Source organism: Chiloscyllium plagiosum, unplaced genomic scaffold (assembly GCF_037043375.1).
Source record: "Chiloscyllium plagiosum isolate Xiang-an unplaced genomic scaffold, Cpla_swu_hap1 HiC_scaffold_9, whole genome shotgun sequence".
In the NCBI taxonomy this organism is placed as follows: domain Eukaryota; kingdom Metazoa; phylum Chordata; class Chondrichthyes; order Orectolobiformes; family Hemiscylliidae; genus Chiloscyllium; species Chiloscyllium plagiosum.
Window position 1 is genome coordinate 49,420,728 of NW_028270147.1, and position 12,954 is coordinate 49,433,681.

General features: G+C 40.7%; 1 protein-coding gene across 1 annotated transcript in view; it reads right to left on the minus strand.

The window, feature by feature from the left end:
• slc5a9 (solute carrier family 5 member 9) overlaps positions 1–12,954 on the minus strand; it is a 104,296-nt gene that overhangs the window by 62,158 nt on the left and 29,184 nt on the right. Inside the window, exons 5-6 of the mRNA XM_043699241.2 lie at positions 10,405–10,510; positions 42–122 (exon numbers count right to left, since the gene is read on the minus strand). Of these exons, the coding sequence (XP_043555176.2) occupies positions 42–122; positions 10,405–10,510 (187 nt within the window). The remainder of the gene's footprint in view (positions 1–41; positions 123–10,404; positions 10,511–12,954) is intronic.

Sequence of the window (12,954 nt, forward strand, 5' to 3'; positions counted from 1 at the left end):
AGTGTACAAATTATTTTGTTTGTTGATACTGAAAGACTCACCAATGAACATAAGCGTAATAGCTCCAACCACCATAATCACAGTCTGCAGCGCATCTGTGTAAATCACTGCCGTCAAACCACCTGGCAATGGGAAGACAAAAATAACCATTTACTGAGCATTAATCCCAGACTGTAAATAATAAATCAGACATAAATATCGTCAAGTTACTCCCTGAAGCTTTTACATTAATTTAAATTAAGGGAAGTTTTTCTGAAATATTTCGACTTGTGGAGGACAATAGAAATTATACTTTCAGCTTGTTTTATTACATGTGTGAAGAGAAATTATGCAAGGACCTATGAAAGGTTCCGCAAAGAAGATATATCAGGGTAGATTATCGATTCAATCGTGAGAGAATGGGAGATGTTTGGAAGGAAGGCTTGAGACAGTTTTGTTCATTTACTTATGCAAAGGGGGTTTAAACTGAACATTTTTAACATCCACTTCTTATTTTGTTCCTGACTGGCAGAGAATTTGAAATATTAATCAATTGGATTTCAGCTCTTAAGTACCTATTTATATTCAAGACACATTTAAAAATATTTTCCCATCTTCTATGCACTGATTGGATAGTAAGTTAATGCTGGCCTTTGCTAAGACTGCTATTGAACATGACCGGACCTGATGTATGTGCTGGGTGGCATGCCGAACAAGATTTCTGGTTGTCAACTGATAATGCAAGTATCAGTGAATGAGTTGAGGGAAGGAGAGGGGATTTATGATTCATGTATGATTGTTGAAAGGAGGACGGCATTTTTCTTGAATTTTTTGTCTGTTTTTTTTGAGTATCAGAGTATATTGGAGCTCTGAATGGAGGGAGGGCTGGAGCCATGGGACAATGTTTAAAGATTGTCAGGCACAATCCAGAGGCAATAACAAAGCAGCACAGATAAGGGTCAGACATTTACAGGAAGACAAGTTGATAGCAAGCCGATAAATGCACAAGTCAAAATGCATTGTGGGCAGGCTCAAGTAATGCACCTTTCAATGGGGAAGAATTCCCACCCTCTCGGCTGATATCCAATCTGATTGGATGGCAGGATCAGGACTCCATAGTGGGCATTACCAGGACTACAGACAGGTCCATAAAGGAGGCCCAATGGATCCAGGTAAGTCAGGGCCATTTGGCAAAGAGAGTTTTGTCAACTTAGGAGGCAGAGTGATTGGGGTCAGGGTCGGGATGGGAGGTGGTGAGATGTGGGTTTTAGAGATAGGAAGGAAATTGGGACAATTGCTGTCTTCTGGGGACATGCCCTGAGAGGCAAAGGGCAACCTCCAAAAGTATGTCCTTCCTTCCTTTTAAAATCCTGTGCCCACTCCCATTCACTGCTCATGCCAAATGTATTGCAGGTAGGGCAATATTGAGATCAGCAAGAGGGGTGCCGTCATGTCCAGTCCAATGTTTTGTGGCCAGGTTTCACAGTCACCCTTTTGTTAAAATATAACATTACCAAAAGAAGGGAGATTATTTTAAAAATAGTCTTTAAACAATTTGTTTATGGCCCTTTCTTTAGCTGCACAACATTTTCAAACTGAATATACTCTCAAGCCCCTTTCTGTATATTCTCAGAAATGGCTCCGAGGGAAAGTGCCTCTGGGTAACTCTTTCTTTTCTTAAATGTGCTGGTTTCCCTTGTGTCTTCCTTCTATAATCTATTTAATCTGGAAATCATCATGAAGGAGAAACTAAGGTTTAAACTTATATCCACCATCACGTTTTTTACACAGAAAGTGGCTCGTGTGTGGAATGATGGCGCATTAAGGATAGCAAAGATGATTCTCAATAGGAGCGAGAGTAATAGGGTAGTTGTTATGGGGGACTTAAATTTCACCAATATTGACTGGGAATACTACAGTTCAAGTAGTTTAGATGGGTCAGTTATTGTTCAATGTGGACAGGAGGGTTTTCTGACACAGTATGTAGTCAGGCCAACAAGAGGCAATGCCATATTAGATTTGGTACTGGAGAATGAACCCGGCCAGGTGTTAGATTTGGAGGTAGGTGAGCACTTTGGTGATAGTGACCATAATTCAGTTATGTTTACAATAGCAATGGGCAGGGATAGGTATATACCGCAGCTAAAGAGGTGTAACTGGGGGAAAGGCAATTATGATGTGATTAGGCAAGATTTAGAATGCATAGGATGGGGAAGGGAAGTGCAGGAGATGTGGAGCTTATTCAAGGAACAGCTACTGTGAGTCCTTGATAAGTATATAACCTATTAGGCAGGAAGGTTGTTGTCGAGAGAGGGAGCTATGCTTTACTAAAGATGTTGAAGCTCTTGTCAAGAGGAAGAAGAAGGCTTATGTGAGGATGAGGTGTGAAAGCTCAGTTAGAGGCTTGAGTTATAAGTTAGTCAGAAAAGATCTAAAAGAGAGGTCTAAGAAGAGCCAGGAAGGGGCATGAGAAGTTTTTGGCAAAGAATCAAGGAAAATCCTATGGCCTTCTATAGGTATATCAGGAATAAAAGAATGACTAGAGTAAGGTTAGGGCCAATCAAAGATAGTAGTGGAAAGTTGTGTGTGGAATCTGAGGATGTAGGAGAAGCACTAATGAATAACTTTTTGTCAGTATTCACATTGGAAAAGCGCAATGTTAGTGAGAATACTCAGATACAGGCTACAAGATTATATGGAATTGAGGTTGACAAAGAGGAGGTTTTTGCAATTATGGAAGATCTGAAAGTATGTAAGGCCCCTAGGACAGATGGGATTTATCCTTGCATTCTCTGGAAAGCCAGGGAAGGGATTGCAGAGCCTTTGGCTTCGATCTTTATGTCATCATTGTTGACAGAAGTAGTGCCAGAAGACTGGAGGATAGCAAATGTTGTTCCCTTCTTTAAGAAGGGGAGATGAGACAACCCTGGTAATTATAGACCAGTGAGCTTTACTTCGGCTGTGGGTAAGATGTTGGAATAAGAGATAGGATTTATATTCACCTAGAAAGGAATAATTTGATTAGGGATAGTCAACAGGTGAAAATGTGTTGCTGGAAAAGCGCAGCAGGTCAGGCAGCATCCAGGGAACAGGAGAATCGACGTTTCGGGCATAAGCCCTTCTTCAGGAATGGCTTATGCCCGAAACACCGATTCTCCTGTTCCCTGGATGTTGCCTGACCTGCTGCGCTTTTCCAGCAACACATTTTCAGCTCTGATCTCCAGCATCTGCAGACCTCACTTTCTCCTCATAGTCAACAGGTGTTGTGAAGGGTGGGTCGTGCTTCACTAACCTTATTGAGTTCTTTCAGAAGCTGACTAAACAGGTGAATAAAGGTAAAGTGTTTGATGTGGTGTATGTAGACTTCAGTAAGGCATTTGATAAGGTTCTACATGGTAGGCTATTGCACGAAATACAGAGTTTCAGGATTGAAGGTGATTTAGCGGTTTGGATCAGAAATTGGCTAGCTGAGAGAAGACAGAGAGTGGTAGTTGATGGGAAATATTCATCCTGGGGCTCAGTTACCAGTGGTATGCTGCAAGGATCTGTTTTGGGGCCACTGCTGTTTGTCATTTTTATAAATGATTTGGAGGTGTGTGTAAAAGGATGGATTAGTAAATTTGCGGAAGACACTAAAGTAGGCAGAGTTGTGGATAGTGCCAAAGGATGTTGTGGGTTACAGAGGGACATAGATAAAATGCCGAGCTGGGATGAAATGTGGCAAAATGGAGTTTAATGTGGAAAAGTGTAAGGTAGTTCACTTTGGAATAAGTAACAGGAATGCACAGTACTAGGCTAATGGTAAAATTCTTGGCAGTGTAGATGAACAGAGACATCTTGGCTTCCAGGTGCATAAATCCCTAAAAGTTGCCACTCAGGTTAATAGGGTCGTTATGAAGGCATATGGTGTGTTGCCGTTTATTGGTAGGGGTATTGGGTTTCGGAGCCACAAGATCATGCTTCAGCTAAACAAGACACTGGTACGGCAGCACCTGGAGTACTGTGTGCAGTTCTGATCACAGCATTATAGGAAGGATGTGGAAGTTTTGGAAAGGGTTCAGAAGAGATTTACTAGGATGTTGTCTTGTATGGACAGAAGGTCTTATGAGGAAAAGCTGAGGGAACTGAAGCTGTTTTCGTTGGAGAGAGAGAAGGTTGAGAGGTGACTTAATCGAGACAGATTAGGTTAGATTAGGTTAGATTACTTACAGTGTGGAAACAGGCCCTTCGGCCCAACAGGTCCACACTGACCCGCCGAAGCGTAACCCACCCATTCCCGTACATTTACCCCTTTACCTAACAATACAGGCAATTTAGCATGACCAATTCACCTGACGTGCACATCTTTGTGACTATGGGAGGAAACCGGAGCACCCGGAGGAAACCCACGCAGACACGGGGAGAACGTGCAAACTCCACACAGTCAGTCGCCTGAGTCGGGAATTGAACCCGGGTCTCTGGCGCTGTGAGGCAGCAGTGCTAACCACTGTGCCACCGTGCCACCCACGGAGACGTATAACATGATCAGAGGGTTAGATAAGGTGGACAGGGAGAGACTTTTTTCTCAGATGGTGAAGGCTAACACGAGGGGACATAGCTTTAAATTGAGGTGTGATAGATTTAGGGCAGATATCGGGGTAGTTTCTTTACTCAGAGAGCAGTAGGGGCATGGAATGGCCTGCGTGCAACAGTAGTCTTGCCAACGTTAAGGGCATTTAAATAGGTATTGGACATACATATGGATAATAATGGACGGTGTAAGTTAGATGAGCATCAGATTAATTTCACAGGTCGGTACAACATCGAGGGCCGAAGAGCCTGTGCTGCGCTATGTTCTATGAACAGCCAGAGAAAGTGGTGAATGTGGGTACAGTTACCATGTTTAAAAAGCATTTGATGTGTTCATGATTAAGAAAGATTTGGAGGGATATGGGCCAGGTGCAGGCAGATGGGACAAATTTATTTGGGATGTGGAGAGCATGGGCTGGTTGGACTAAAGGATCTGTTTCCATGCTCTATGACTCTGTCTGCAGTGTTGAGTCCCCTGGAACCGACTGATCAGCCAATGATAAAAGACAGAAAACAGATTACAAAATTTGATGTAGAATGGAACAATGAGGTCGACAATTTAGGAGTAAGATTAGACTTGCATCCAGGACTTTACTATGGATACCTAATCTTGCTCTTGGATTCCCTTATATAAACCAAATCAAACTGAAAATTTGAGTAATGTCATATTATCATACCCTTATTTTGGTGAAATTACTTTTTGGCAATACATCAAAACAGACAATAAGCAGATTGGCAGCAAATGTTACATCTCATCTGTTTTATTCTCTGTTACACTAAATTCTTGAGGAAATTACTGAATTTTATTGACCTGCTTCAACTAATTATGCTTCTCCTACTATACATTGCTCTACCAAATCTCCTAAAATATTTCCACAATGCTCTGAATTTATTTTACTCCAAACTCATCCATATTATTATTTTTGCTTTTCTTTCATTCCTGCATTAAAAACATTTTAAAATCAAAGGATTACATCAGAAAATTGACCAACTGACCATTTGTTACGATTTGTAATTCAATTCAAACTGTACAAACATATGAGGAATTAAGTCAAAGTTAATGAAACATGTATTATGCTTGAAGTCCATGCATTGGGTACAACCATCACTGACAATAGAGAACAACTGCTCCTTTTTACAGCTTTATCATTTGCTAGTAATATTTCTTTATGTCAAGAGATTACTGATATATTTTCAATTAAAATAGCATGCCAACAGTTTCATCTCTGCAGGTTCTTAGCATCAATGCTAAAGTTAAAAAGTTAGCAATGTACATTTATCTGAGGTTATACTACTGCTAACTATGGAAACAGAAAAATGCTCTCTTTGTCTGATCTGTATTACTAACAAAGGATTCAAATAAATTTCAAGCACCAGCTACCTTTTAATTGTACCAAGATCAGGTAACAGAACTTGACCATAGAACTTAAAGTTGTAGTTTCATTCTGGGAAATTGTGACCATTGGCGAAACAACTTTAAGTGAAATATAGTTTCCCATGGACATTAATGCTAAAGTGAGAGTTAGGTCCCTGTGGACAATTCTTGCTTGGAGAAAACAGGTTAAAATACTGTACTATGTGTGAGTATTCAGTATGGTACATTCATCTGTATTGCAGTATGAGATGTTCCTAGCTGAAATTACTTGAAAGATAAAAAAATCACTAAAAATAAAACAGTATAATAATATAGCTATATAATATGGTAATATAGTTTTTCACACAAAGGGTGGTGAGTGCATGGAACATATTGGCTGAGGAAGAAATGAAAGCAGACACAATAGCAGCATTCAAGAAACATCTGAACCAACACAAGAATAGGAAGGGTAGAGAGGGAGTAAATCAATAGTAAGAAACAAAGTAGGGTTAGATGGTGTAGAATCTGCATGGGGAGAATTGAGGAACTGCACATGTGAAAAAGAAACATAGTTGGAGTTTTGTACAGGCCTCCAAATAGTAGACAGGAGCTGGGGTGCAAGTTACACCAGGACATAGAAAAGATGTGTAGGAAAGGTAAAGTTACAGTCATCATGGGGGTTTTCAATATGGACTGAGAAAATCAGGTTGGAAGTGGGTTGCAGGAAAACAAATTTGTGGAATGTTTATGAGATGATGGAGCCCACTAGGGAACAGGTAATACTGGATTTAGTACTGTGCAATGAGGCAGACTTGATAAGAGAGCTTAAGGTGAAATAAACCAGAGGAGGCAATGATCACAATATGATTGAATTTACTCTGCAAAATGAGAGGGGGAAAATAGAATCAAAGGTAACGGTATTACAGCTGAATAAAGGCAATCACAGAGGCATGAGGGAGGAGCTAGGTAGAATTGACTGGGAGAGGAGCCTAGTAGGAAAGACAGTGGAACAGCAATGGCAGAGGTTTCTGGGAGTAATTCAGGAGACACAGCAGAGATTCATCCCGAGGAAAATGAAGCATGGGACAGGGAGGATGAGACAACAATGGTTGACAAGGTAAGTTAGGAACAGCATTAAAGCAAAAGAGAAAGCATATAATGTGGCAAAGGGCAGTGGGAAACCAGGGGATTGGGAAGCTTGCAAAGACCAACAGAGGGCAACAAAAGAAGAAGTAAGGAGGAATAAGATTTAATTTGAGGATAAGCTTTAGATGTATAAAGGGCAAAAGAGATTCAAAAGTGGACATTGGGCCATTGGAAAATGATGTTGGAGAGATAGTAGTGTGGAACAAAGAAATGGCTAAGGAACTGAATAATTATTTTGTGTCAGTCTTCACGGTGGAAGACATGGATAATATCTCAAAGATTCAAGAGACTGAAGGGGCAGAGCTGGTATGGTGGCCATCACCAACGAGAAGGTGCTGGAAAAACTAAATGGCCTTTAGGTCAATAAACCATCTGTACCAGATGGACGACACCCCAGAGTTCGAAGGGAGACAGCTGAAGAGATAGTGGAGGAGTTAATGTTGATCTTTCAGGAATCATTAGAGGATGGTCCCAGAGGACTGGAAAATCACTAAGGTGATATCCCTGTTTAAGAAGGGATTAAGGCAAAAGATGGAAAATTACAGACCGATTAGCCTAACCTTGGTTATGGGTAAGATCCTGGAATCCATTGTGAAGGATGAAATTTCTGAAAACTTGGAAGCGTGTGGTAAAATAGGGCAAAGTCAGCATGGTTTCATCAAGGGGAGGTCATGCCTGACAAATCTGTTAGAATTCTTTGAGGAGGTAATGAGCAGGTTAGACCAAGGAGAACTAATATATGTTATCAAACTGGACTTCCAGAAGGCCTTTGACAAGATGCTTCACAGGAGGCTGCTAAGTAAGTTAAGGGCCCATGGTGTTAGAAGCAAAGTACTAGCATTGATAGAAAATTGGCTAGCTGGCAGAAAGCAGAGAATAGGAATAAAAGGGTCGTTCTCAGGATGGCAGCCAGTGACAAGTGATGTTCCGTAAGGCTCAGTGTCAAGACCGCAACTTTTCACTTTATACATTAACATCTGGATGAAGGAACTGAGGGCATTCTGGCTACGTTTGCAGATGATACAAAGGTAGATGAAGGGGCAGGTAATATTGAGGAGGTGGGCAGGCAGAAGAAAGATTTAGACAGGCTAGGAGAGGGGGCAAAGAAGTGGCAGATGAAATACAACATAGGAAAGTGTGAGATCATACACTTAGATGGGAAGAATAGAGGCATGGACTATTTTCTAAATGGGGGGAAAATTCAGAAATCTGAAATTCAAAGGGACTTGGGAGCCCTATTGCAGGATTCTTTTAAGAGAAACTTGCAAGTTGAGTCGGTAGGTAGGAAGGCAAATACAATATTGTTGTTCATCTTGAAAGGACTAGAATATAGAAACAGGGATGCATTCTGAGGCTTTATAAGGCTCTGGTCAGACCACATTTAGAGTATTGTGAGCAATTTTGGGCTCCATACCTCAGGAAAGACATACTGGCCTTGGAGCGGCTCCAGAGGAGGCTCAGCAGAATGGTCACAGGAATGAAAGGCTTAACATAACAGGAACTTCTGAAGACTCTTGGACTATTTTCAATGGAGTTCAGACGGATGAGGGGCAGTCTGGTTGAAACTTACAGAATACTAAACCACTCGGAAGGAGTGGATGTTGGGAAGATGTTTCCATTGGCAAGAGAGACGAAGACCCGAAGGCACAGCCTTAGAGAAAAGGGAAGACCCTTTAGAACGGAGATAAGAAGAAACTTCTTTAGCCAGAGAGTGGTGAATCTATGGAATTCATTGCCACAGAAGGCTGTGGAGGCCAGGTCATTGAACATATTTAAAACAGAGATAGATAAGTTCTTGATTGCCAAGGGAATCAAAGGTTACGGGAGAAAGGTTTTTCAACCCCATTTTCCCCCTATCAGCCATTATTAAATGGTGGAGCAGACTTGATAGGCCAAATGGCTCATTTCTGCTCCTATGTCTTGTGGTCTTATGGAATGGAACTATGGCGAAAAGATCTTGAGAGTAAGCATGCCATAGAGGTATTTTGTTGCAAACAAAGTTAAACTGAAACCCATAAAGTTAAACAAATAAATTGTCACTATTTTATTACTAATATTGAAGTGAAACAATGTTGAGTCCGTTTTAAAATGGAGATTTACTATATAGTAGAGCTTCAATCACTTGCATTAATATTTTGAGTGTGCTGATATACTTTAGGACAGTATGAAGATGACATCTAGAAGGGTTCTGACTGATGAAACCTACGCATTGTTAAGACATGGTTTTTCTTTTATATTAAGAAACAGCTTTTTGAACTAGCTGTATAAATTAAACAGTTTGGCTTTCAGAAGCTAACAGGATCCTTAGAAATCTGCAAGCTGTATGAGTGTGTTTTCAGTCAAATGTTGAAAAGCAAGCATGATAAGCATATCTTAGCAAAAGAAAGAACATTACAATGGCAAGAGAACAGAAGCCATATTGCAGCACTCCTCTCTCTATTTTCCCCAATGCTTGTTTTATTTTAGGAATGCGTCATAAAAATTAAAACAATCCGACATAATTAAACTCTTTAAAGAAATGTAAATAGAAATTTAACGTGAATTCTAGTTTATTGAAGTGATGTTTAACAGAGCTATTGCAAGAATTTCAGGCCAAAGGAGGGATTTGCTATTCTTTAGCATCTACATATTATCTGAATCAGGGGTTTGATTTTATAGACAATAACCACCTAGAACACTCTGCTATTTTTTAACAGCTTTTATGATTTTTTTTGTTGACTAATGTTATTGCTGTTGCTGTGAACAAATTAATTATCAGACGGCATGTACGTCGTTTAAGCTTTAAGGTGTGAATGCAGTAGCCTTTAAATCTGGCTTCTTGTGTCTTCCTCATAATTGGTGCTATGCCTTCCAAGCATGTATACCTTAAGCTCTACATTTCCCATCTGACTCTTCTGCCACTTTCCCTCTTCCTTTAAGCTGTTCTTTAAAATTTCTCTCTTTGATGAAGCTTATGATCACCAAGTAAAGTATCTCATCTTTTGATGTCATGCTAAATTTGTCGGATTATGCTGCTGTGAAATACGTTGGGATGTTGACACTGAAGGTCTATGTTAATGCAAGTTGTATCATGATCACTCAAGGAGCACTTTTCAGAAAAGAACAGTTGTCCCCATCAAGATCTCATAGTGTTACCGTAAGCACTCACGGAACCAGTATAAGGGCTACAAAGAAATTGTCTCTGATGTATCAGTGTGATTTCAGAGCAATATGGTGTAAGGTGTAGAGAAGGTATCCTGACATTTTCTGTACTTTGGAATAATTCTTAGCACATAGGCACAAGAAACAGTAACTAAAAGTGATAAATGGAGGATTTCTTACTCAGAGTGCAGACATTTTCTTATATAAATAATTACCAGCTATTGTGTAAAAGGCAGTCACTGTCAGCAGAATCACTGTAGAAAGGTAGAGATTCCAACCCAATGCGACTTGGATAAAAAGCGCTCCAGAGAAAATGTCAGTCTGAAACAGGAACACATTTAGAGTCATAGAGTCATTGAGATGTACAGCACGGAAACAGACCCTTCAGTCCAACCCTTCCATGCCGACCAGGTATCCCAACCCAATCTAGTCCCACCTGCCAGCACCCGGCCCATATCCCTCCAAACCCTTCCTATTCAAATACCCGTCCAAATGCCTCTTAAATATTGCAATTGTACCAGCCTCCACCACTTCCTCTGGCAGCTCAATCCATACATGTACCACCCTCTGTGTGCAAAGGCTGCCCTGTTGGTCTCTTTTATATCTTTCCCCTCTCACCCTAAACCGATACCTTCCAGTTCTGGACTCCCTGACCCCAGGGAAAAGACTTTGCCTATTTACCCTATCCATGCCTCTCATAATTTTGTAAACCTCTATAAGGTCACTCTTCAGCCTCCGACGCTCCAGGGAAAACAGCCCCCGCCTGTTCAGCCTCTCCCTATAGCTCAAATTCTCCAACCCTGGCAACATCCTTGTAAATCTTTTCTGAATCCTTTCAAGTTTCACAACATCTTTCCGATAGGAAGGAGACTAGAATTGCACGCAGTATTCCAACAGTGGCCTAACCAATGTCCTGTACAGCTGTAATATGACCTCCCAACTCCTGTACTCAAAACTTTGACCAATAAAGGAAAGCATACTAAACGCCTTCTTCACTATCCTATCTATCTGCGACTCCACTTTCAAGGAGCTGTGAACCTGGACTCCAAGGTCTCTTTGTTCAGCAACACTCCCTAGAACTTTACCATTAAGTGTATAAGTCCTGCTAAGATTTGCTTTCCCAAAATGCAGCACCTTGCATTTATCATTAACCTTGCTCACCAGTCTCCCATGGGGAACCTTGTCGAACCTATGGACTTACTGAAGTCCATAGAGATCACATCTACCGCTCTGCCCTCATCAATCTTCTTTGTTACTTCCTCAAAAAATTCAATCAAGTTTGTGAGACATGATTTTCCATGCACAAAACTATGTTGACTATCCCTAATCAGTCCTTGCCTTTCAAAATACATGTACATCCTCTCCCTCAGGATTCCCTCCAACAACATGCCCATCACCGACGTCAGGCTCACTGGTTTATAGTTCCCTGGCTTGTCCTTACCACCCTTCTTAAACAGTGGCACCACGTTTGCCAACCTCCAGTCTTCCCACACCTCACCTGTGACTATCGATGAAACAAATATCTCAGCAAAAGGCCCAGTAATCACTTCTCTAGCTTCCCACAGAGTTCTAGGGTACACCTGATCAGGTCCTGGGGATTTATCCACTTTTATGCGTTTCAAGACATCCAGCACTTCCTCCTCTGTAATATTGACATTTTGCAAGATATCACCGTCTATTTCCCTACAGTCTATATCTTCCATATCCTTTTCCACAGTAAATACTGATGCAAAATACTCATTTAGGATCTCCCCCATTTTCTGCGGCTCCACACAAAGGCCGCCTTGCTCATCTTTGAGGGGCCCTATTCTCTCCCTAGTTACCCTTTTGTCCTTAATGTCCTTTGTAAAAATTCTTTGAATTCTCCTTAACTCTATTTGCCAAAGCTATCTCATGTCCCCTTTTTGCCCTCCTGATTTCCCTCTTAAGTATACTCCTACTTCCTTTATACTCTTCTAAGGATTCACTCAATCTATCCTGTCTATACCTTTCATATGCTTCCTTGTTTTTCTTAACCATTAAAGATAGGCAAACAATAACAAAAGCTTCAGACTGCTTAATTCGTCACTTAAACAAAATATTGGTGATAATTTCTCATCTGCTTTTAAAGTAACAATTATAGTGACAGGAGAAAATTTAATTAAGGCTTTTCAATGATGTCATATATGTTAAATGATTCACAACGGTTTACCAAGTCCTGTAAATCATTTATTATTTATTACAATGTCCTCTTTATGTGGGACAGTTTCTTGTTTTCAGGCCACGTTTGTGGAGCCATCAGCATTTCATACTTTCAAGATCTTTGATCTCAAACATTCCATTTTATTCCATTACTAAGAGATGATAGTAAATAATTTACAGTTGATTACAGACACTAGGCTGCTGACCTGAAGCCAAATTACAAGACCTGTCTTGATTGAGGCTAGGAAAATCAACATGATTTTATGCCTACGCTCTGGAGAAGGGTTTGGAGTCAGAGATGGATGGAGACTTTGATCAAGAGGAAGAGTGCAGGGTGGGGACCTGTCATTTTACTGACATTCCTCAATTTAAGCTTCAGGCAAGACAGTGGAGGGCAAAGTCCGTCATTTTGCAGTTGCTGGTGGGGGAATCACCAAGTTGGACAACTACTCAACAAAATCAATCAGGTTTACTTCCAAACAGAATGAACTAATTGATGCCTTGGACCCCAGCCAATTCTCATTTTGCACATTTGTCCGAGAGGCTGACTTTTAGTTGCTGAAAAAGCTCCACACAGCGGAAAC